The sequence below is a fragment of the Felis catus genome, chromosome D1 (genome assembly GCF_018350175.1).
Source record: "Felis catus isolate Fca126 chromosome D1, F.catus_Fca126_mat1.0, whole genome shotgun sequence".
Classification (NCBI taxonomy): domain Eukaryota; kingdom Metazoa; phylum Chordata; class Mammalia; order Carnivora; family Felidae; genus Felis; species Felis catus.
Genome location: NC_058377.1, coordinates 56,488,412 through 56,509,247, shown reverse-complemented (window position 1 = coordinate 56,509,247; position 20,836 = coordinate 56,488,412). Strand labels below are relative to the sequence as shown.

The following is a 20,836-nucleotide window of genomic DNA, read 5'->3' as shown; positions in this document are numbered from 1 at the left end:
AGGCTGGCTGTGTGCAGTGGAAGGGTGAAGGTTGCTGTCACTGGAAGGAGTCTCTGACATGCAAGTGTCTAACCCCCGACAAGCTACAAAGCCGCACCCAGAATTCCCAATGGCAACACAACACTGGTGACTGAGCGGGACGGGCTGGAACGTGCCACCTTTGGTGAAGCCCACCCTGGTCAAGTCCTGCTTGGCAGCTTGACTTGGCCTCTCTATCCCTGGTTTGGCCAAAGCACCCATGGGCTTGGATAGGGAGAAGATAAAGGAAAAGGGACTCAGGTCCCAGAGCCATCCTGCTCACATACCTGCAGGAGGAGCAAGGCAGACCATTCCAGACAGGAATGTGAGGATGTTAGGATGTGTGGGGAGGGGGCCAGGAGAAGTCAGTGCCCGGTGTGGGTCCCCCATGCTCACCTCTTGCAGGAGACAACGGTCCCAGGACAAAGAAAACTGCCAAGAAACTTTCCCCCTGGATTACTCCAATTCTGGGTCTGGTTTTCCATCCAAAACCAGTCTGGACCAAGCTGCTTAAGTAGCAGGGATGGGTGAGCAGCTGGGGGCCAACAGGAGGGAGTCCTCACTCTGTGAGTTGGCTCAGAAGCAAAGAGGCTGCCCCTCTCAGCCGCTGGACTTGCCTCTGTATCCTCTGCTGGATGTTTCCACATGTCTGTGAAGGGCCCAATTGGAGACACGTTTTATTGCCCTATTCCCCAAGCCCCCATCTGCACACCGCCAACCCACCTCCAATCTAATCAAGGTGCCCTGCTCTTCACACCCCTCCTTGGGTCCATGCCCCACAGGATGAAGTCCAAGTTTCTTGGCCGGATTACAAGGCCCTTCAGATCTGGCCCCTGTCTACCTCTCCAGCCTCATCTCCTACTCCTCCCCGACCTGTATCTCTCTTCCAGCCACACCAGGGCACTCAGGGTTCCCATCTCCAGGCCTTTCCCCGTGCTGTGGCCTCTGCCCAAATGCCCTTCTCCTTCCTCTCAGCCTGGCAGAAACGTACTGATCATCTCCGGTCCAGTAGCCCAGGGGCAATGTCGTCTCCTGTCAACCTTCCTAGTTTAAGACATTCCGTCTGCCTCTCTTCCTTGCCCCGACAGACTCCATCTACAAAACTACTCATCGATGGGCAATGAAAATAATTTTGGAACATGTGTCTGGCACTATGCTAGGCTTTTTTTTTTTTTTTTTTTTTTTTTTGGTACCTTACCTCATTTAGTTCTCAAAGCATTTCACAAAAATAATTATTATTCTCACTTGACAGATATGGAAACTGAGGTCCACGGAGGGCAGGGCCAGAACCAGACTGAAACTGCAGTGCGCTCACCTCTCCGGGAAGTGCATCCAACCCCAGCCGAGGTGGGGGGTGGGGGGTGGGGGGCCCTCTCTCCTCGGGGTCCTGTGCCTGCAACTGCCGTCAGCACCTGTGAGTGGCTGTTTCAGGCGCCCCCGACCCCAACCCTTCACCAACGTGACATGCCACGGCCCCGGGCAGGGACCGGGCGGGCTGGGCTCCAGCACCCCGCAGTGTACAGACGCTCCGTGGTGTGTCTTGATAACCAGATGGAACGGTAGAGGCCGCTTGGGTGGCTTGGGAGCCCGGGCCTAACCTAACGAATCCCGGCACCAGCGACGCGAGGCGGGACCTTAGCATCTTAGCCAAGCGCAGGCCCGGCCTCGGGCAGGCACCACCCGCTAAGGCGCTCGGCGGGCTGCACGAGCTCGGCGGCCGGGCCCAGCAGCCGCGGGTGCCCGCGGGACGGCGCGGAGGGAGCCGGGAGCGGCAGCACGGCGGGGGCGCGCGTCGCGCGAGAGGCCCGGAGCCTGCGCCCTCCCGCGCCCTCCCGCGCCCTCCCGCGCCCTCCCGCGCCGCCGCGCGCTCCCGCTCCCGGAGGACGAGGGGCGGGCCGGGTGGAACGGCAGGCCCCGCCCCAGCCCGCGTCGGGCCGCCCCCGTTGTGAGGTGATAAAGCGCCGCGCTCCGAGCGCCGAGCGCAGTGGCCGCCACCGACGGCCCGCTTTCGGCAGCTGCTCGGGCCGCGACGGGCGGTGCGCCCCCAGCTCCCCGCGTCGGCGCCGTCCCCCGGCCCCCGAGCTCGGCGCGAAGCCCTGGCCCCGGAGGCCGGGGCATGGGCCAGGGGCGTAGGGCGAGCCGGCTTCCCGCGGGGCCGTGAGCTGCAGCGGCTTCAGCATGAAGACCCTCATAGCCGCCTACTCCGGGGTCCTGCGAGGTGAGCGGGGCCGCCGGTGGGACAGGGGTCTGGGAGACGAGCCGTCGCCGCCCCGGGGGTCTGCAGGGCCTCGGCGGCTTCCATCCCGGGCTGGGAAGCTGCACGCGGGTTTTCGGGAAAGGATGTGACGAGGGCTGGGAGGCAGGCAGGAGTGTGTTCTTATAACGAGGGTACCTTGCTGGAGCACTGGCCAGTGTGCGGGTTGAGGTCCCGACCCCTTTTCTCTTTTCTTTTCCAAAGCTTGCCGCCCCCTCCCAGCAGCGCACCTAGGTCGGGGAAGAAGGAAGGATCCCGGTGACCTAGTCAGATGCAGGCGGCATGGTAGTCTGAGTTCATTCTTCACTCTGGCACTTATCAAGTTTTGAAACCCCTGTTACATCACTTTCCACCCCCCACCCCCACCCCCACCCCAGCTTGTGTTCCCCATCTGTGAGATGAGGTTGATATTTAACAACTCCTCCCCAACCCCCAGCACTGTCTGTGGCCCCTGCGAGTTCCCTCCCCTCTCTCCTCACCGGGTGGAGCATGCTATGAGAGACTGGATGGGGCCGAGTGGCAAGGTTTTGCAATCTTCTGAAATAGCCACCAGACTGGGAACATGCCTGGCTGGGACAGGTGTGCCCACACTGTACTCTGCCCTACTCCCATCCTCCAGCCAGTCTCAGGAGCCCACTCAGCAGCGACTGAGCCTGGCACCCTGAGAAGGTGGGGGGGGGGGACCCTGGGTACCCTCCATGTGGCCCATGTTCCTGTTCCACCAGCGTGGAGCTGAGGCCCTTGGTGAATATGTATATTCACTTATAGCTGGAGAAATTGATGGGAAAAGATATACCTTCCGGAGGTTTCCTTAACAGACGCCTTGGCCAAGAGGGACTCTGGGGAAGTGATCACTGCTGTCCTAGGTCTGTGTGTTCTGAAGTTTCCCTCCCTCCGCCTAAAGCTTTAATCTGTTTGCTGAACCTCTCCTACTTAGCGCTTTTTTTCCCTTCAGTAACTGACAATCACCTACCCTACCCACCTTCATTACGAAAATAAAACTTAGTAGTTATTGGGATTTTGAAAACTAGAGAAAAACGGGAACAACATAACAATCGCTGGCCAATCAACTATCCAAAAATGGCTTCCTATTGCTCTCTGAGTATATTCCTTTATGATTTTATTTATACACATTATATAAAGTTGAGGGCATCCTGCAGATATAGTTCTAAATCCTATTTTCTCTGAGTAGTTCCTCTGTTCCTCAGAATCACTTATAATCTTCTAGTAGCTGCAAAGTAACCCACCCCGGCACTGCATCACGGTTTAACTATGTCCTGGGCATTGGCATTGCCCTTGGAAAGGTACTGAGCTGCTGTTGCCATTTTGGGGGCAAGCAGCCTGCTCTGTGCATCCGGCCCAATAGCCTATGACAGCCTCTTCTCTCACTTAAGAGTGCTTTTCTGGGGCACCTGGGTGGCTCAGTCGGTTAAGCGTCCGACTTCAACTCAGGTCACGATCTCGCGGTCTGTGAGTTTGAGCCCCGTGTCGGGCTCTGGGCTGACGGGTCAGAGCCTGGAGTCTGCTTTGGATTCTGTGTCTCCCTCGCTCTCTGCCCCTCCCCCGCTCATGCTCTGTCTCTCTCTGTCTCAAAAATAAATAAACGTTAAAAAAAAATTTTTTTTTAAAAAAAGAGTGCTTTTCTGTTCACTGTGCCCTTTGATGCCCATGTCAGGGGAAGGAAGGGACTTACCCATGTTCATGCTTTTAAAAATGCTTTTGTCTCCAGGGGATGGGATAAGGATGCTCTCTAGGGTAGTCCTTCCCGGAGATCCCCTTCCCTCGCTTCTGCTGTCCACTGGCTGTGAGCTGCATCCTTCTAGGAGTTGTTGACTCTCATGTTTTTGACCTAGCACCTGTACTTCAGGAGGACTTGTAGTCAATAAAAGTGACCAACTCATTTAATATCCCCATGTTGTTTTCAGATCTTTAAAACTTGTTCCCCCCCCCCCCCCTTTTTTTAACTGGCTGCAAGGAATTCCATCATGGGATGTAGCAAGGGCTGGTATGAAATGCAAACCAGTCACATGGTAGCTCTCTGGACCTGCTTTGGTGAAAGGCTGGGTGGGGTAGGGGAGGGTGCTGAAGCAAATGCTATGTTATCCGGGCATCTTCATTAGATGGCTTTCTACATCCTTGGTCTTGGAAGACACTCCCCAGTGGCCTGGTTTGCCTCTCTGGATAAGTTGCCACCATTGTGAGGTGGCGAACACCTGGTCAGTGGCGATATTCAAGGAGAGACCATGGATTCTGTGGAAGGAAGTCCTGCGTTGGGTGAGAGATTGAAGTCGATACCTTGGTAACTGGTTTGTTGGCCAAAAGAGAAAGCCAGCTGTGGGAGCATGGGTAGGTGGGTGTCTGTTGGGGGAGGCGGGGGTCTGTGTTGGTAATTTCTAATCTCTGAAGGACTATCCTGTGCCTGGGGTGGAGGCTGAGTTAGTCACATGTGCATTCCTGCCTTTGCCCCTGGACCAGAGGCTCTTCGGGACAGAACACGCGGGCACTGCCTATATCCTCAGGGTTTAGCACAGGACCCAGCACAAAATCGTGGCAACTCCAGTAAAATTCTGAGCTGATCTGTTTGTTCGATGTGCCTCCAAAAAGCAAGACCAGGAACAGGGGTAGGATTACAGGGGGCAGGTTCTGATATGATGGAGGAATCCTTTCTAATAGCTGTTGAGGACTGTAAAAGACTTGGTGTGGGTAAGGATTGAACTCCCCATTACCGGGGGTATGCAAGCAGGAGCTCGGTAGGGAGTGAAACTAGCAGGTTAGGTTGTTGGCTAACTCTGGAACTGAGGGTTGGCAGTCTCCTAACCCAATCCTGAATCATAGGAGAAGAATGGCACTCTCCTGTTCCCCTCTCCCCCGGTTCTTTGTAGATGTCTTTCTCCCCTGTACCACTTCCCTAACAGCACAGAGGCCACTTTGGGGGCCCTCTGTGCTGCCAAGGACTCTTGTGTGCTGGGAAAGGAGGGCCAAGAGTGATATTTTCTGGGCAGGTTGAGTGACTCAATAGCCAGTGTGGAAATCCTGCTCCACCTCCATCCTCCCACCTCAAATTCAGCAGCAAATACTTGAGTCATAAAATCAAAGCTATCTGTTCGTGCTGGGTCTGGCCCAGCCTTCAAGTTACCTGTAGGATACTGAGGGCCCCAGAGAAAAGGGACTGGTTCAGAGTTATCAAAGCGAGGCCTGGAATCTAGATGCATCTCCCAGTCTGTGATTTGCCTCCTTAACCAAGAGAGAGGTGGTCAGGGGCTGAGCACAGGGTTCTGGCTATTGAAGACCCTCAGCAGTTTCCTGAAGGAGGAAAAGTTGCTCCCAGTCTCCATGATGGGATGGTAGATCCCCTCTTCCCAAGCTTTTGGAGGAAACACCCCCAGCTGCCTGATGGATAGAGACATCACAGGCCCCCAGAGCTCTGATGATCTGCCAGTTGCCCCTCATCATACATCAAACCTCCAAAACTCTTCCATGAGGTCATGAAGCCCCCACCACCTTAAAACATCATCTCCTGCCATGCTGTGCTCCAGAACTGCCAGTGGTCTTCCTGTTCCTCCAGCATTCCCACTAATTCTGTCCTACCTCAGGCCCTTTGCATGTGCTGCTCTTCTGTTCAGATCTTTGCATGGCTGCTTCAGATCCTTTAGTCTCCTCTCAGAGACCTTTTCTGACCATGCCATGTGTAAAACTGCCCCCTAGTTGCCACAACTTGTTTTATTGTTTATAGCTCTTATCGTTACCTAAATTATCATGTGTCCTTATCTGTTTAGGTAATTGTCTCCCCCATAAGGTTGCCAGCCCCTCTGGAACAGGGACCTTGTCTTTGTCAGCATTGTGTCCCTTGCATTTAGTATCGTGTATGTAGTAGGTGCTCAGTAAATATTTGTTCAATGAGTGAATCATTACTGGAACCTCCGCCCTCCTGAGAGCTGCCCTGTTCCTCTTGGGAGGAAGCCCTGCTTTTAGCTTCAGTGTGATTCCTCAGTCCTTCTTCCAGCTGCCTCTGTGCCTGCTGGGTGCTGGGGCTGCAGCTGTTCCCTGCTGTGGAGATACCCTCAGTCTCATGAGGAGCTGGCTCCAGGGAGGAGTGCCAAGTGGAGGGACCTGGGCTCCTCATGGTCCCCCTTATCATTTCCAGAGCCTTAGAAGCCAGAGGTCCAGGATGCCAGCCCTAGCTCCCCTCTGGGATATGGCTGGATGGCCCACTCACCCTCTGGGGATCTCACTACCCCACACGGAAAATAGCATCAAAAATCTCAAACACTCAAGAGTGTGAGGGTTTGAGTGAACATAAGCAGAAAGTCCTTTGCAAAGCAACTCGTAACGAACTCCAGTTCATCCTTGTCATTCATCCTGTGTGACATACGCAGCAGGCTCCCACCACTGGAGAGTGGCACCTTCCCTGCTCTGATGCATCCAGGAGGGCTGTGCCATGGTGGGGACTTGGCGTGTGGACCTTTCGGTTTACTGATGGAATGCCTTCTGTGTGTCAGGCTCTGTACTACGCACGGGTCAGTCTGTCCTGGTCCCTGCCTTTGATGGGGATGTACACAAGAGGACAGTGCACCGTGATGCACACAGTGATGGGGGAGGCATGGGGAACTGTGGAGGCCTGATGGTGAGGGTGGGGCAGCTAAACCATCTTGAGTCAGCGAAGGCTTTCTAGAAGAGGTATCATTTGGTCTGGATATTGAAAGATGAAAAGGCATTAGCAAGGCAGGCCAGAGCATTCAGGTACAGGGAACAGCATAAACGGAAGCATGAGGTATGGGTGGGATGGGCAGTTTGACTGCAGGGCCTCTGACTAGTGAACATGGGCTGAGGCCCTGGTGCACCGAGAGGCAGGGACAAGGGAGACAGAGGATGCTGTGTCCAGGCCCCGGGTGGCTCGTCTGTAACCACCTGGGGGGAAGATTTGAGAGCTCCTGGGAAAGGTGCCCTCAGAGCTTCTTGGCCTCCGGCACTTCTCTGGTCTCCTGGGTATGCAATGCTGCCGGCAGAGCTGAGGGCCTGGGGTCTGCCACTGAACTGCTCTGCAGCCTGAAGAAGCCACTGCCCCTTCCTAACTCTCAGTCTCCTCATCTATAAAATGGGCAGAAGCATAATAAGAGTAGCTACCCAGGTTGTAGTGCAGATCCAAGGAAGCCGAACCCACAAACCCTTTGGGCAAATCAACAGAACGGGGAAACATGAATTCCTTTCATCATTAGAACAGATTTAAGCATCCTGAGTACAGGGCCAGGAGCCTAACTCTGCATCCGCTTCCCACGTGACCTTGGCAAGACCCTGCCCTCTTGGGACGTCAGCCTCCTTATCTGTACAGTGAGGAAAGCTAGATGAGCCATTCTCCTTGGATTTATTCCAGCCCTGCTGCAAAAATATGTTTTCAATCCTGCCCCTGACTGCTGGGGGACCCTGGGGCTCAACCTCCTCCCCATTCCCATTCTCTATTTGTCTTTATGAAAGTGGGCCCGTGTCCTGCCCGGGGCCCAAGTGAGGCCCCAGAGGAGCCCAGCTCCCCATACTTGCTCATGGATTATGATAGGGGCCTATTTGGAGACTTCTGGGTAACATACCCGAAAGGCGGTGGTATTGCCATGGCAACCCCTCCCACCTCGGTAGCTATTTTTTTTTTTACTGTGCCCGAATGTGGGGGTGGGGAAAGTGGGCCATTGGGGTCCTCAACAATCACCTCCAGGGTTCCAGAATCTTGGGTCCATGACATCCCAAGAGCTCCACTTTCCTGACCTCACCTCCCAGGACCCTACCCTACTTCATGAAAACCAAATACTTGGAAGTCCAGGCCTCTAGAATAGCCCAAGGAAGGGCTTGTAGTCCCTTTAGGGGATCTTTTGTGGCTAAAAATTCATTAGCAGATTCTAGCAGAGCACAGAAGGCTCAACTTGTCAGGACCTCAGATTTTAGCTAATCCAACCCAAACCCCTAATTTAGGGCCAGGAGGAAAGAGGGAAAGAGGAGGCCCGGGAATCCAGCCCATCTGGATATGGAGGACGCCTCGTCCCCTGCCAAGATCCTACACAGGGGGTCCTGAAGACTGACAAGCAGGAATCCACTGAGCTCATGCAGACTCCTGAGGCCAAGCCAGGGGCTTCCCAGCCCACAAGCCCACCACAGCTGTATGTTGGCCTCCCCATTGGGCCAATGGGCCCTGCTTTAAGGACACCTAACCCTTAAAGGGGACACTATTAGTCTTTCCAGGAGAGAACCTGGTGAATGGCCAGCTCGTGGCCAAGGGGCCCGGAGGCACCATCTGCAGTTAGCAAAGGGGATGGGAGGGGTGGACAGCAGTGTTCTTGGTCTTGGGGATGGAGCCCAGGACTCCTTGGCCTGGCATTACTGGTCCTTCATGGTTCCCTCTCTACTCTGTCAACTAGACTCATCCACTCACACAGTTGTTTTACTCTAGCCTGGCTGAGCTATTTGCAGTTAATTCCTCAAATTTGTGTTCTCTTCCTTCTAGGCCTTTGCAAATGCCATTTGTAGGACTCCAGCACCTGAGGCCCTGACCCTGTACCTCCCTCCTGTCAGCCTGGCTAATGCTTACTCATTTACATGTCACCTGACCCATTACTTCTTCCAGGAAGGCATCTCTGAGAACATCCTCCAGCACAGGTTGCCCCCCCCCTCAGATTCCCCAGCCCTGACTTACCGTCTGTGCCTGATTGTTCACAGACCTGTCTCCCCAGCCATAGCAGGGGTATGCTGCCCAGGGGCAGAGCCCAGGCTCCAGCAGGTGCCCAAGAAGCAGAGAAGAAGCAGGGTCTGGCAGCTCCCACCCAGTGTAGTGCCTGGCCTGGTGTGTAAAGGGTGCTTAGAAAGCACCTATTGAATGAATGGTAGTGTTTGGGGGCTCCGTCCTCTCCTGCACTCTGGAACCTGCCACTGCCGCTCCTGCATTTAACTCCAGCCTGTCCAGCTGGAGGAGACCCGTCCCTCCTGATTGCCCAGGAAGCTCTGGTTGATCCTCTGTCACGGCCCAGGTCAGTCAGCTGTGGACAGGGCCTATCTCTGTGCTTGTCCGAGCCCTGTTTATTCTTCTCCGTCCCCTCCAGTATCCAGTCATACAGTGAACACCTGGCTGAGCACCAGCTCTGGACCTGACCCCGTCGTGGGCACAGGGACCCACGGCAGGGACTGCCGACAAATGCACCCTCTTCCCGATAACAAGAAAGTCTAAGAGTAGTGGCGCAGTAGGCTTCCCCAAGGAAGAGTCGGCCAGGAAGGTTGAGGGAAGTCTGAGGTGTCAGCACTCAGTGCCTGGCAGGTGTCTACCAACACGAGCTGAACGTCTGACCAGACTGGACCCGAGGGTGATAGGACTCTAGCTGGGGGACTGCAGGCAGGGCCAAGGGTGTGGGGAGGCTTCCTGAAAGGAAGGAGTATCTGGCTGAGCACGTGGAGAGGTGTGTTGTGTGCAAGGCTTGCAGGAGCGCAGGCGTGGATGGGGACTCTAAAATCCCCTGGCACGTCCCCCTGGAGCCATGGCTGGCCTTCCCATCACCACACGTGTGACTCCGGCCGAAAGGTGCTTGTGGGGGGCCACGGAAGAGAACTTGCCTCTGGCCTTAAAGAAGCGGCATCTGTTAGGCACTTGGCCTGGCTTCCCGGACCTCCCTGGGACTAGAAGGGTCTGCCAGGGGTCAGTATGTCCATCTTTCTGCCTCTATGCATTCTCGTACCCAGCTCTTTGAAGTAGTTTGGGGCAACTTCCTCACGGGCCACTTGGCAGCTGATGTCTGAGGGCAGGGCTTAGGTCCAGGTGGGTCTGGCATCCTTGGGGTTGAGGACATGAGCAGGATGATATCCCCCCCGCATCAAGAGACCCCTAAAGCTGTTCACATCTCTTGACCTCGCTGGCATCTTCCTAGTGTCGATCAGAGTGCCAGACACTCTGTCCCTTTTTCGTAAGTTGTTTAGACTCCTCACAACAATCCTGTATAAGTAAGGATGACACTGAGTCTCAGACAGGGAAGTGCCTCTCAGGGTCTCAAAGCAGGTGAGAGTCAGAGCTGGGGTTTGAATCCCAAAGTGTGTGGATGCTAACACCTCTGCCTCTAGGCAGGGCAGGGCTTGTTATACCCATTAGACAGGAGAGGAAACTGAGGCTCACTTGATAATTACCTAGCGTTCACGCAGGTCTTTACTTTTTATGAAGCTCTTGCCTATACATTACCTCATTTAATCCTTACAAGAATTTGGCAGGGTGGGTATTAGCCCCACTGGACAGATGAGGAAACTGAGGTTTGCACAGGAAGTGACTCACCAAGGCCACACTTCCTGTAGGTTAGTGGCCACCTTCTCCCGACGCCCAGCCTCTCGTCCTCTGCACCTTTTCCAGGCTGGCATGGAAAATGCCAGTGTGAAGGTTGGCTGGAGGAAGTGGTGTGGGCCGTCCTGAGGCAGGACCCACAGCTGTCCATGTGTGCTCCTGCCTCGCGGAGGCCAGCCTTGCTCAGGGCCTCCTCTCCACAGGTCAGAGGATCCTCTTGTCCCCTCTCTAGCTCATCGCTCCAAGTTATTTTTCTTCATAGCTCTCATGCGTGCCTGGCATTACATCACACATTTACGTGTAGGTGTTTTATCTGTCCCTCAGCAGGATTCAAGCCCCTGAACAGGCACGACACTGTCTGCTGTGTTCACTGCTATTTTCCCAGTGCCAGGACAGTGCCCGGCACCTCGTAAGTGCCCGGTGCCTCAGGCCTTATCTCAGTCCCCGCCCACCTTCTCCCAGGAGGCCGCTTTTGGCTACTCAAGCCCTTTCCGGCTTCCCTGTTTTCGGCTTCTGTTTTTGGTGCACGTGAACCCCGTTCCTGGGTGGTTAGCCTGCCCTTTATAATTACCTCTGAGCCTTTGGTCCCACAGTTGCCCCCAATCGCAGCACCCACTTTTCCTTCCTTTCACCTCCCAGATCTTGTCTTCAAAGCCCTGTGGAGGCCGTGCTGCCTCCTTGGAGCCTCCTCGGCCAGTACCTCCACTCTGCCCCTCTTCTCATAACACGCAACCTCAGGACCATGCACATCTAGGGAAATTTTGCGCTTGTTCCCACTCTGCTCGATGGTGGAAGCAGTGACAGTAGCTTCCGACAAATCATCCGACAAATGCCAAATGTACCATACGTGCATTTTTTCCCCCATTTACTCTTCCCAGCAATCCTGTAAGGTGGGGATCATTCTCCTCATTTTATAGGTGAGAACACTGAAGCTGAGGGAGGCTAGGTGACTTGCCTGAGGTCACAGAGCCATGTGGTGTAGAGCTGGCCAAGGGTCCTTTCTCAGATTAAGGGGATTAGAGCTCAGATCCTGCCCCTGCATGTACAAGGGAAGTCCGGGAAGGCCTGGTTTCATCAGCCTGGGCGTGGCCTCCCGGTCACTGTGCTATCAGATGTTGGGCAAGAAGGTGTTCGCACACCCGTTCCCACTGCCACCCCAGCCTGAGCTCTGGGATGGAGGGTGTCTGGCCCCACTGCTGTAGGCAGCTGTGGCTTAGCCCTGGCGGTGGCAGCGTGACCTGTGGGAGCATGTGGGGGTGGAGGTCACATCCCTTGTACAGCCAGCCCATGGGAGGATGTCCCCAGTAGACTCGGGGCCCGGTTTGGGGCCAAGTGGGTGGCCCTCCCTCGGGCAGGGGCGTGTTCCTAAAATCTGGGTGTGCACTGGCTTGTGTCACGGGGACCAGCCCTCGTTGGCTTGGCCTCATAGGAATGATGAGGGACGCAGAGCCCCAATACCAGCCTCGAGTCCTAGCTCTCCTGTACCCTGACCTCAGGCGACGGGTTCGATGTCTTTTGGCTTTAAGTTGCCTCAGTTTCCGTCTCTGTGAAATGGGGCTTGCCATCCCTGCCTTGCCTGCCTTCCTGGGGAGTGCCGTGGGACACCGAAGCCCCATATAGATGGGGTGGCTTCCTTGCTGGGTGTAAGAGAACTGCTCTGGGCTTCTCTGGCAGCTCCACTCCCTCTGCCCTCCCCTGATCTAGGAGCAAACGAGCTGTGTAAAATAAATGGTGAGATGGATGGTGCCTGCCTTGGAGCAGCTAGTTGAATTAGCTATTGGGAACATTTCTTCACAGGACTCGTGAAGTTAGCCTGTAGCTCGGCTTGTCTCCTTCCATGAAAAAAAAAAAAAAAAAAGACATGTGGGTAGTGGGTTCTGTTTGCATCACAGGGGGGAACTCACATTCAGGGAGGGAGAGGGAGGCCCCCTGCCCCCTCCCTCCCCCCGACCTCCACCCTGGCCAAGGTCCTCATTGAGGGCACTGGGGCCTTCCTGTCAAGCCACTTCCTGTCCACTCACTCGGACATCCAGGCCTTCAGCTGCATCTGCGGCTCGTGGTCTGTTCATTCATGTGTAAACCTCTGTGAGCACCGTCTCTCGTCAGGCCCTGCGTCGGGCACATGGACGAGTCAGGTGTGAGCCCGTCACCCAGCAGACGCTGGCAGAGGAGGCCGGCCAGCAGGACTGGTGCTGAGAGGGCGGGGAGGGTGCTTTGTGCCGGGGAAGGCCAGGAGAGGGCGGCGTGGGAGCAGAGTAGACTGAGCTAGATGCTGTCACTCCCTGCCGGCCCCACCCGGGGCTGGAGGACAGTCAGGCTAAGTGTGAAGGCGGCGGCGGTGGCGGCATCTGATTGCACACCAGCTTCCGCCACAGCCCGGCAGAGGAGCTGCTGGCAGCTGGGTGCTGACCTGAGGGTACCCAGCTGAGCCTCACTTCCCATCTGCTGGCCAACTGTACCAAGCCTCTAGGTGGTATCCCCAGGAGTTTGAGCAATCACAGAGATCACTCATTTTACAGATGGGGAAACCAACGCCCCGACAGGTAAAGTGACTTGGCCAAGGTAACACAGGACTTGGTGGCAGAACTGGGACTGAAACCTGGAGGCCTGCTACCACTTCACTCACTCCACAAGATGCCTGCTCCTGGTCTTCCCCTATGAAGGAAAACAGGCCATTCATTCTCCCCATCCCCTCCCAGCTTTCCCCCCACTTGGCTGGGGGGAGAAGAGAGAAAGAACTCGGGGGGACCTGTGGCATGGGAACAGAATCCAAGCCAAATCCAATTTGCCCGAATTGAGTCCAGCTGTGCCACCCTCCGGCTAAGTGACCTTGGCCCTGTCACTTTTTTATCACCTTCCAAGTGGGAGTGATGATTGCAAGCTCACAGGCCTGGTGAGGAATCCGAGCGCCGGTGGATAGTACTCTGTGGGTCACGTGGGCGGCATGCCTCTCACCCGGCCGTGAAAAGAGGCAGCTGGGGGGCCTGAGGAACAGCCAGATCAGAAACCTGCTCCTCCTCTCACTCAGCAAACCCGTCTCAGTGTTTGCTCTGGGCCAGGTGCTGGCAGGCCACTGGGAACCCAGACATGGATCAGACCCAGGCCTGGCCGCATCATGGGAGAATAGATTTGTAATCTGCAGTTAGTACGAGGGGAGGGGCCATGGGACCCAGAGTGAGGACTCCTTTTCTCTCTCTTATTTCTCTGTTCCACGGGCCTCTCCTGACTTCATTCCAGACAGGCTTTCTCCACGGGCAGGGACAGGTGTGATGGCTTCTGACAGTTCCAGGCTTGCATGGGCTTCAGACTTCATAATCCCAGGGAAAGAATGATAATCTCTCTGCAAAGCCTTGGCCATTCTGGGTTTCAAAGGACGAGCTGCCTTATCTCATTGTCAGGGTCTCATCAGGTGGGCAAGGCAAAGAGGGGCTTTCCGGGCAGAGGAACAATGGCTTTGACGTCTCTTATGTTCATAGGAGGCTTCCGCTGGGGCTGGGGTTGAGTGTCATGGGTAGGCCAGCAACAGGGCTGGGTTCTGTGGTCAGCCAGGCTGGGATGGTCTGGCCCAGAGGCAGCTGAGCAGGCCAGGCCTGAGGAAGGAAGGCAGCATCCCCCTGGCCTCCCACTCCGGGTAACACCTCACTCTGACTTCCACAGAAACACCTGTCACTTCTCAGTGCACTTGGCATTTCCTACTTTGTTGCAGAATGGGCTGTGGGAGATAGTTGGGATAAGACAGGGTGAGAACAGGCTGGGCAGCGTGGAAAAAACTGGCTCTGGCCGCTTGCCTTGGGGCTGGTGTGAGACCCTCCGGTTCCTTCTTTCTGTCTGGTTATTAGGGTGAGGGTCACACACCTTCCAGCACTCTGGCCACATCTAATTGTGAGATGAGCTTAGCAGATGGATTTGGATTAGGCATGAGGAAGAACTTGTCTTTTCAGTTGTTTCAACGGGGGATATGTCACCAGTGGGGAATTACTGTGTGGCCTCTTCCCAAGCAGGAGAGCTCCATATGATGAGTGGAACCAGTCGGCTGGCCCTCACCCAGAGCCCTTTCCTTTTTTTTTTTTTTTTCTTTCAAAGGCTGTATTTTTTTTTTTTTTAATTTTTTTTTTTCAACGTTTATTTATTTTTGGGACAGAGAGAGACAGAGCATGAACGGGGGAGGGGCAGAGAGAGAGGGAGACACAGAATCGGAAACAGGCTCCAGGCTCCGAGCCATCAGCCCAGAGCCTGACGCGGGGCTTGAACTCAGGGACCGCGAGATCGTGACCTGGCTGAAGTCAGACGCTTAACCGACTGCGCCACCCAGGCGCCCCATCAAAGGCTGTATTTTTAAGTAACCTCTATACCCAATGTGGGGCTCAAACCCACAACCCTGAGATCAAGAGTTGCATATTCCACCGACTGAGACAGCCAGGCGTCCCAGTGAGCCCTTTCCTTAAGCATTCCTCAAGCTGCTGACCTCAGGGTCCTGTTTGCAGTAGGCATTGGTCCCACGACCATTGCCTTTTATTCCCTGCCCAGCAGAAGGTGGAGGTCCCAGCTCTTTCCCCCACCTCTGCCCCTGCTCCAGACTACCCTACCTGAGACTTTGGACTGAGGATCTTGTTAAAATGCAGACTTCGATTTGGCAGATGCAGGCTGGAGCCTAGGTTATGCATTTCTAAACAGCGCTCAGGCCGCACTTGGACGAGGAAGGTGCTGGAGTATATTCTGTCTTCTCTGCAGCCACAACACCGGGACCCAGACCTTAGCTGCCACGTCTCTTACTTCACTTCATCCAGCACAGCTCAGGAGGCAGAGCCAGCAGCAAAGCCATGACTTGGGGGGCCAGCCCTAGGATCAGGGGTTCAGGCCTGTGCTTGGGCCACACTTCTCTCCCCCATGTATTTACACAGGACTTTCCCCACTTCTGGACAGGTTTTCCAGGCCCTGAGCATAACCTGTCTCAGATCTGCTGTGTCCCACGTACAAGTACAAGAGCCCTTTGTGCTTGGCACCTGCTGTAGGGGAAAGGGAGGCACCATGAGCTGGGAGCAGGAATCCTGGGTTCCAGCCCTGGCTCCACCTCCTACTGCCTGGGTAACCCTGAGCAAGTCAGTGCTCCTCCTCAGCCACCTGAGCGTCTAATGGGGCCCTACTCGTTGACCCCAGGGGGGCCCTCAGGCTCTAGCATGGGTTTTGGGAAAGTGTGAAGGTAGAAAGGGCCCGTGGTGGTAGGGTTTTTATTTAGAGGGCCAAGGAGCATTATGCCAAAGCCTCTGGAATGCCTCTGTGGCCCAGCTTCATTTGCTTTTGTAAGTTCACGTACGACCACCTCTATCCCAGTTATGCCCGTGGAGTATACGGGGCTACTCAGCACCCATAGGTGCCATGCCCTGGGGATATGGCAAGGAGCCTTGGCGGTCTTGCCTGGGTCACATAGTGAGTGGAACCGAGGTTTGAATTGGCGTCTGGGTCTTCTGCTGTTCCATGACCCCTTCCTCTGATCCATTAGACCAGGTACAGGAGACAGGACTGGTATGTCTGCCTTGAGGTCTGGTGTTATCTGTGTGTCTCCTAAAAGTCAAAGCAATTGTTAACTCTCAGCAGATGAGGGCTATGTCCCTTTCTAAATTCCGCTGTGACCTTGTTGCTGTCCAGATTTTGAAGAAATGCAAAGGCTTGAGTGTAAGCCCCTAAACCCTCTCCTAGCAGTAGGCCAGGATGAAAAGTCAAGAGACCCTCAAAGACAAGATTGTGACTCAGTGCTTGGGCCTTGCAGAGTGGCTGGTGTGAAGGACTGTTTGACCAGCGCACAGGAAGCACTCAGTGAAGACATATAGAGTGCAGGGTATGCAATTAGGGCTCAGCAGATGTGGGGGTTTGAAGTGACCCACTTCCTTTGGCCCAGATGCTGAAAAAGTAGGCTATGGGTGAGGAGCCTCACCCACGCTCTTCCCCAGTTCTGCCTTTCCTGCCATCACCAGGCTTTCTGGTCCTACTGCCTATTAGCCACTGGAGTCCAGGGCATCATCCTGGGGGCACAGCCAAAGAGCCAATTAAGTGGGGACATTTTGGCCTAACTTCTAGGCTTGGCACCTGCTTGGTAGCAAACATAATTACCGCCCTCACTATCCCAGGCTTCCTGAAGCTCGCTGGCCATGGGGTCCTTTAGGGAAGCAAAAGCTCCTGCTCCGTTCCTCTCTGGGCCCCAAGCTCTGGGCACTGAGATGAAGCCGAAAGTGTAAATCCCTCTGAAGGTGGTAATGGCGGTGGTGGTGTTGGGGGGGGACAAGAGGGCTCAGACTGCTGGAAAAGGGGTCGTGAGGATGAGAGGGGGCAGGGACTGGGGTACTCAAAGTACACTTGGAGAAAAAAAACATTGCAAGTTGGATATTGAACCTCTGTCCTTGGCCTCACAGGCACAGATAGTAAAGATTAAATATTTGTACTAGATCCAGATAAAGGATAAGGACAGGAGTTTGATTGGGGTGAAAGGGGGAGGGAAGAGAACTGGAAATTATGGAGAGCTTCCCCCCAGCCTCTTTGGATACTTCATTTGGTCTCCAGAATGACTCCACGAGGGGAACACCATTCCCAATGGGTATCTGTCAAAGCTGGGGCACAGGGAAGTATGCGAACAGCCCGGAATTACAAAGCCACTGAGTGGCAGGGCTAGGATTTGAACCCAGGGCTGTCTGATTTTGTGGCCCATGCTCCTCTCACATGTAGGAAAGTGTGTATGTGGGGGTGGGTTCGTGGTGGGAACTCTGAGGCTGGAAGGAAGGGTGGTAACAGGCTGACCTGTCCCCTCTGCTGCAGGCACTGGTTCCAGCATCCTCTCCGCCCTCCAGGACATCTTCTCCGTCACTTGGCTCAATAGGTCCAAGGTGGAAAAGCAGCTGCAGGTGATCTCGGTGCTACAATGGGTCCTGTCCTTCCTTGTGCTTGGTAAGCCAGGGCTTAGCGGGTGAGGGCAGGCAGGGGCCTCCCCAGCAAAGGTGAGAGCAGGAGCTCTGCTCTGCAGGGGTGAAGGGTAAGAGCATCTCTTGGGTGCCCGATCAAGTGCTCTACCCGTAGGCATGGGTGAGGACTCAGTGAGATGCAGTGGGAGGCGGTGGTACAGTTCCCATTTCCCAGATAGGAAACCCAACTCTCACGTAAGGTAAGTAACTTACCCAAGTCACAAAAATTTGAATCCACCTCTGTAGGACCCCCAAAGCCTGTGTTTTTCCCACATGCCACACTGCCTACCCACATCCATTTTCCAGTAGGTGTGCAGCTTTGCTTTAGTGTGGTACGGTGCGGGTTTGAGTCGTGACTCTACCACAGGCAAGCTCTGTGACCCGGAGCTCTCTGAAAGTGTTTCCTCTTTGCAGATGTGACAAAAGTGCTGCTGACTCCATGCGTCCTTTGTGGGACTTGAAGATAAGGGATGAGAGCCTGCAGCACAGGGCCTGGTCACGGTGGGCCCCCGTTGTATGGGAGCTGCTGTTGGGATGTGCCCTCAGACCCCCTCCCAGCTGTTGGTACCCTCTGCCCGACACAGTCCCCAGCTACTCCCTCTGGCACATTTAAAGCCTCTCTCTCTCTCTCTCTCAGCCCCTCCCCTGGCAGTGCTTTGGCTACTACAGGTCCAGCTTGGTCAAGCACTCGTTCCCTGGCCCTGGGCTGCCAGACCAGAGTCGGGCCGTGGGGGATTGTCTGGGAGGAGGAAAGGGCCCCTGTGCGTGCCAGCCCCTGCTCTCCCAGCAGCCTCGCTTCTTCCCCAGGCTCCTGTGTTCTCAGCATAGTGAGTGGCCTCCCAGCAAGTCAGGACAGAGTATCACAGAGCACATTCCAGTGCCTGTGGAGAGTGCTTCGGGGCACACCACTCTTTAAGATTGTCCGGGCTGATGGGGTTTATCACGAGTTGCCCTGTCAGTGCAAAGCGGCTGTCCTTCCAGGAGGCGTGGGGGCCTCTGAGACCACATTTCCAGGGCAGTTCCGTGCTGCCCCTCCCTTCCTTTGGCGGGCAGAGGGATGGGACAGGGTGCTGTATATCAAGCTCCCACAGTGTACCAGGCACTTGATGTGCCTTTCCTTGACTTTCTACTTCACAGGTGAGGAAATGGAAGCTTAGAGGCTCGGTGACTCTCTGAGACCGTGAAGCCCGTTAAGTGGCACAGTTGGGATCTGGGTAGAAGCCCAGTGCACCCTCCAGGGAGCCCACCTTCCCAGAGAGCTCAGAGTTAGTGGACCTGGTCTGAAATAGCCCCTTTTCTTTTCTTTTTTTTTTTTTTTTTTAATTTTTTTCAACGTTTATTTATTTTTGGGACAGAGAGAGACAGAGCATGAACGGGGGAGGGCCAGAGAGAGAGGGAGACACAGAATCGGAAACAGGCTCCAGGCTCTGAGCCATCAGCCCAGAGCCCGACGCGGGGCTTGAACTCACGGACCGCGAGATCGTGACCTGGCTGAAGTCGGACGCTTAACCGACTGCGCCACCCAGGCGCCCCTGAAATAGCCCCTTTTCACCTTTAGGCCCAAGAGTGGGCTTTAGGGAGAGGACCATGAACCCTCCAAATTAGGTGAAGAATTATATGTGAGAATATGTGTACCTTTTTCTGGGGTGAAGGGCAACTACGGTCCTCAGATTCTTACAGGGACTTTACGAGGTCAACACAGGTCTGGGGAACAGAGCCCATTAAACTGGCTCCCTTAGGGCTCAAACCGCCACCTTGGACTACATTTGGCCACTTATAAGGGTCCTAGAGTAGAGAGCCCAGAGGGGCAGAGCCTTACCCAGAATGAGGAGGAAGTAGTGGGACCAGGACAGGACCCCACAGGCTACAGCCTCCCAGACACCTGCGCAGCCTGCTGTAGCAGGTCCCTCTGTCTCCACTCGTACCAAGAAGCCCCCACTATCCCTGGCTTAGTGGGTCAGAGCGTGGCTGATGGGGAGCAGAGCAGCAGGTAGAACCCCAGTCCATGCAGTGTGCAACAGGGACTGGCCTCAAGTTGAAGGTTAACAATTGATCAAGTCCAACATAGCCCAGAAACCGGCCCGGCATCTTCCCAACGCCCTCGTGTAGGTGGGACTCAAGCCCGGTTGGATGGGTAGGTGTGCTGAGCTGCCGCTAATTATTGCCCTGGGCAGCCCACCACTCCTTCCTGCTCCCACCCAAATCCACTGGCAGAGGCTCATCCCGTGTTACAGAGGCTGCTCTGGCCCCATCACCTACCTCTGAACAGAGTGACTCTTTACCATTTTCATGCAGTGGATCCTCTGGCCTTGTGGCAAAGGCTATACGACTTCCTCAGCGTGTTTAAATGTGTCATGCAAAGGATAGGGGATTTCAGAGAAAACCAGTGATATTGAAGTGTAAATATGTGTGCATTTAAGAAATCGAATTAGATGTACAGTAACACGTGCGCCTCTCTATTATTACGTTAAATAGAAAGATCTAGCAGCAGGCTTAATGATTACTACAATTTTTTTTACCGTTACTATAATTCGTAAGTAGTGATGAGAATAAATCATTTTTTAAGATATCTGCCACTGCTGTAGATGGGAAACGCAAGCACCTTTGTTCTCTGTTGGTGTCACTGCTAATCCTACGGGGGTGTGTTACACGCGTAAATGAAGGAAATACGGAATTTCCCTAAGATATGGGTACAAATTAAAGGTGTTATTTTGTTCCCGGTCCAAGTCTATGGATGTCCAGAGGGGACACTTAGCTGTGTGTGAAGCTCTTTTTCACATCGTCTCATGTAACCTTCCCAACACCCCGTGAGAACATTGAGGCTCAAGGAGGGGCCGCACCTGATGAGTGGCGGGGCTAAGGCTTCACGAAGAGCGCGTCCACACTCATCACGGGCCTGCTGCCTCCCTGCCACTGAGCAGTCACAGGCCACCCTGCTCACGGGCCTTGGTGACGAGAGTTTTGAATCACCAGCTTCACCCAGATGTGGGGAGGGGGCGATTGTGAAGGTGGCCGCGGGCCTTCCACGCATGGAGCCAGCAGGGTCTTTAAGTAGTTGTTTTCACTTCATGGACCCTGTGATGGGGCTTCTGGCTGCAGCCCTGTAGCCCACGATGGTGAAGCAGGGAGCCTTTTGTTCAGAGGACTGGGGTCAGGCTCTGAGAAAGGAGGCCATTTCGTGGGTTCAGGTCATTTTTTGTTCAGGAAGCCTTTTCTGGGCTGACTGCTAGGGCTGGAGAGGTAATTAGGGCACTGTTCCAGCTCCCAGGGAGCTCAGGCTGAAGGGCTGTGTGCAGGAAGTAGTCTGGCTCATGCTGT

At 54.8% G+C, this 20,836-nt stretch overlaps 1 protein-coding gene and 1 long non-coding RNA gene across 13 annotated transcripts in view; one reads left to right on the top strand and one right to left on the bottom strand.

The window, feature by feature from the left end:
- The window catches only part of LOC102900725, a 74,691-nt gene extending 72,817 nt beyond the window's left edge, over positions 1-1,874 (bottom strand). For all 12 annotated transcript variants that reach the window (XR_006586282.1, XR_006586283.1, XR_006586284.1 and 9 more), the window contains exons 1-2: positions 1,334-1,874; positions 415-667 (exon numbers count right to left, since the gene is read on the bottom strand). This is a non-coding gene — a long non-coding RNA (uncharacterized LOC102900725). The remainder of the gene's footprint in view (positions 1-414; positions 668-1,333) is intronic.
- Positions 1,875-1,990: 116 nt separating this feature from the next.
- Positions 1,991-20,836, top strand: part of DGAT2 (diacylglycerol O-acyltransferase 2) — a 32,346-nt gene continuing 13,500 nt past the window's right edge. Inside the window, exons 1-2 of the mRNA XM_011286632.3 lie at positions 1,991-2,236; positions 17,376-17,504. Of these exons, the coding sequence (XP_011284934.1) occupies positions 2,197-2,236; positions 17,376-17,504 (169 nt within the window). The 5' untranslated portion in view covers positions 1,991-2,196. The remainder of the gene's footprint in view (positions 2,237-17,375; positions 17,505-20,836) is intronic.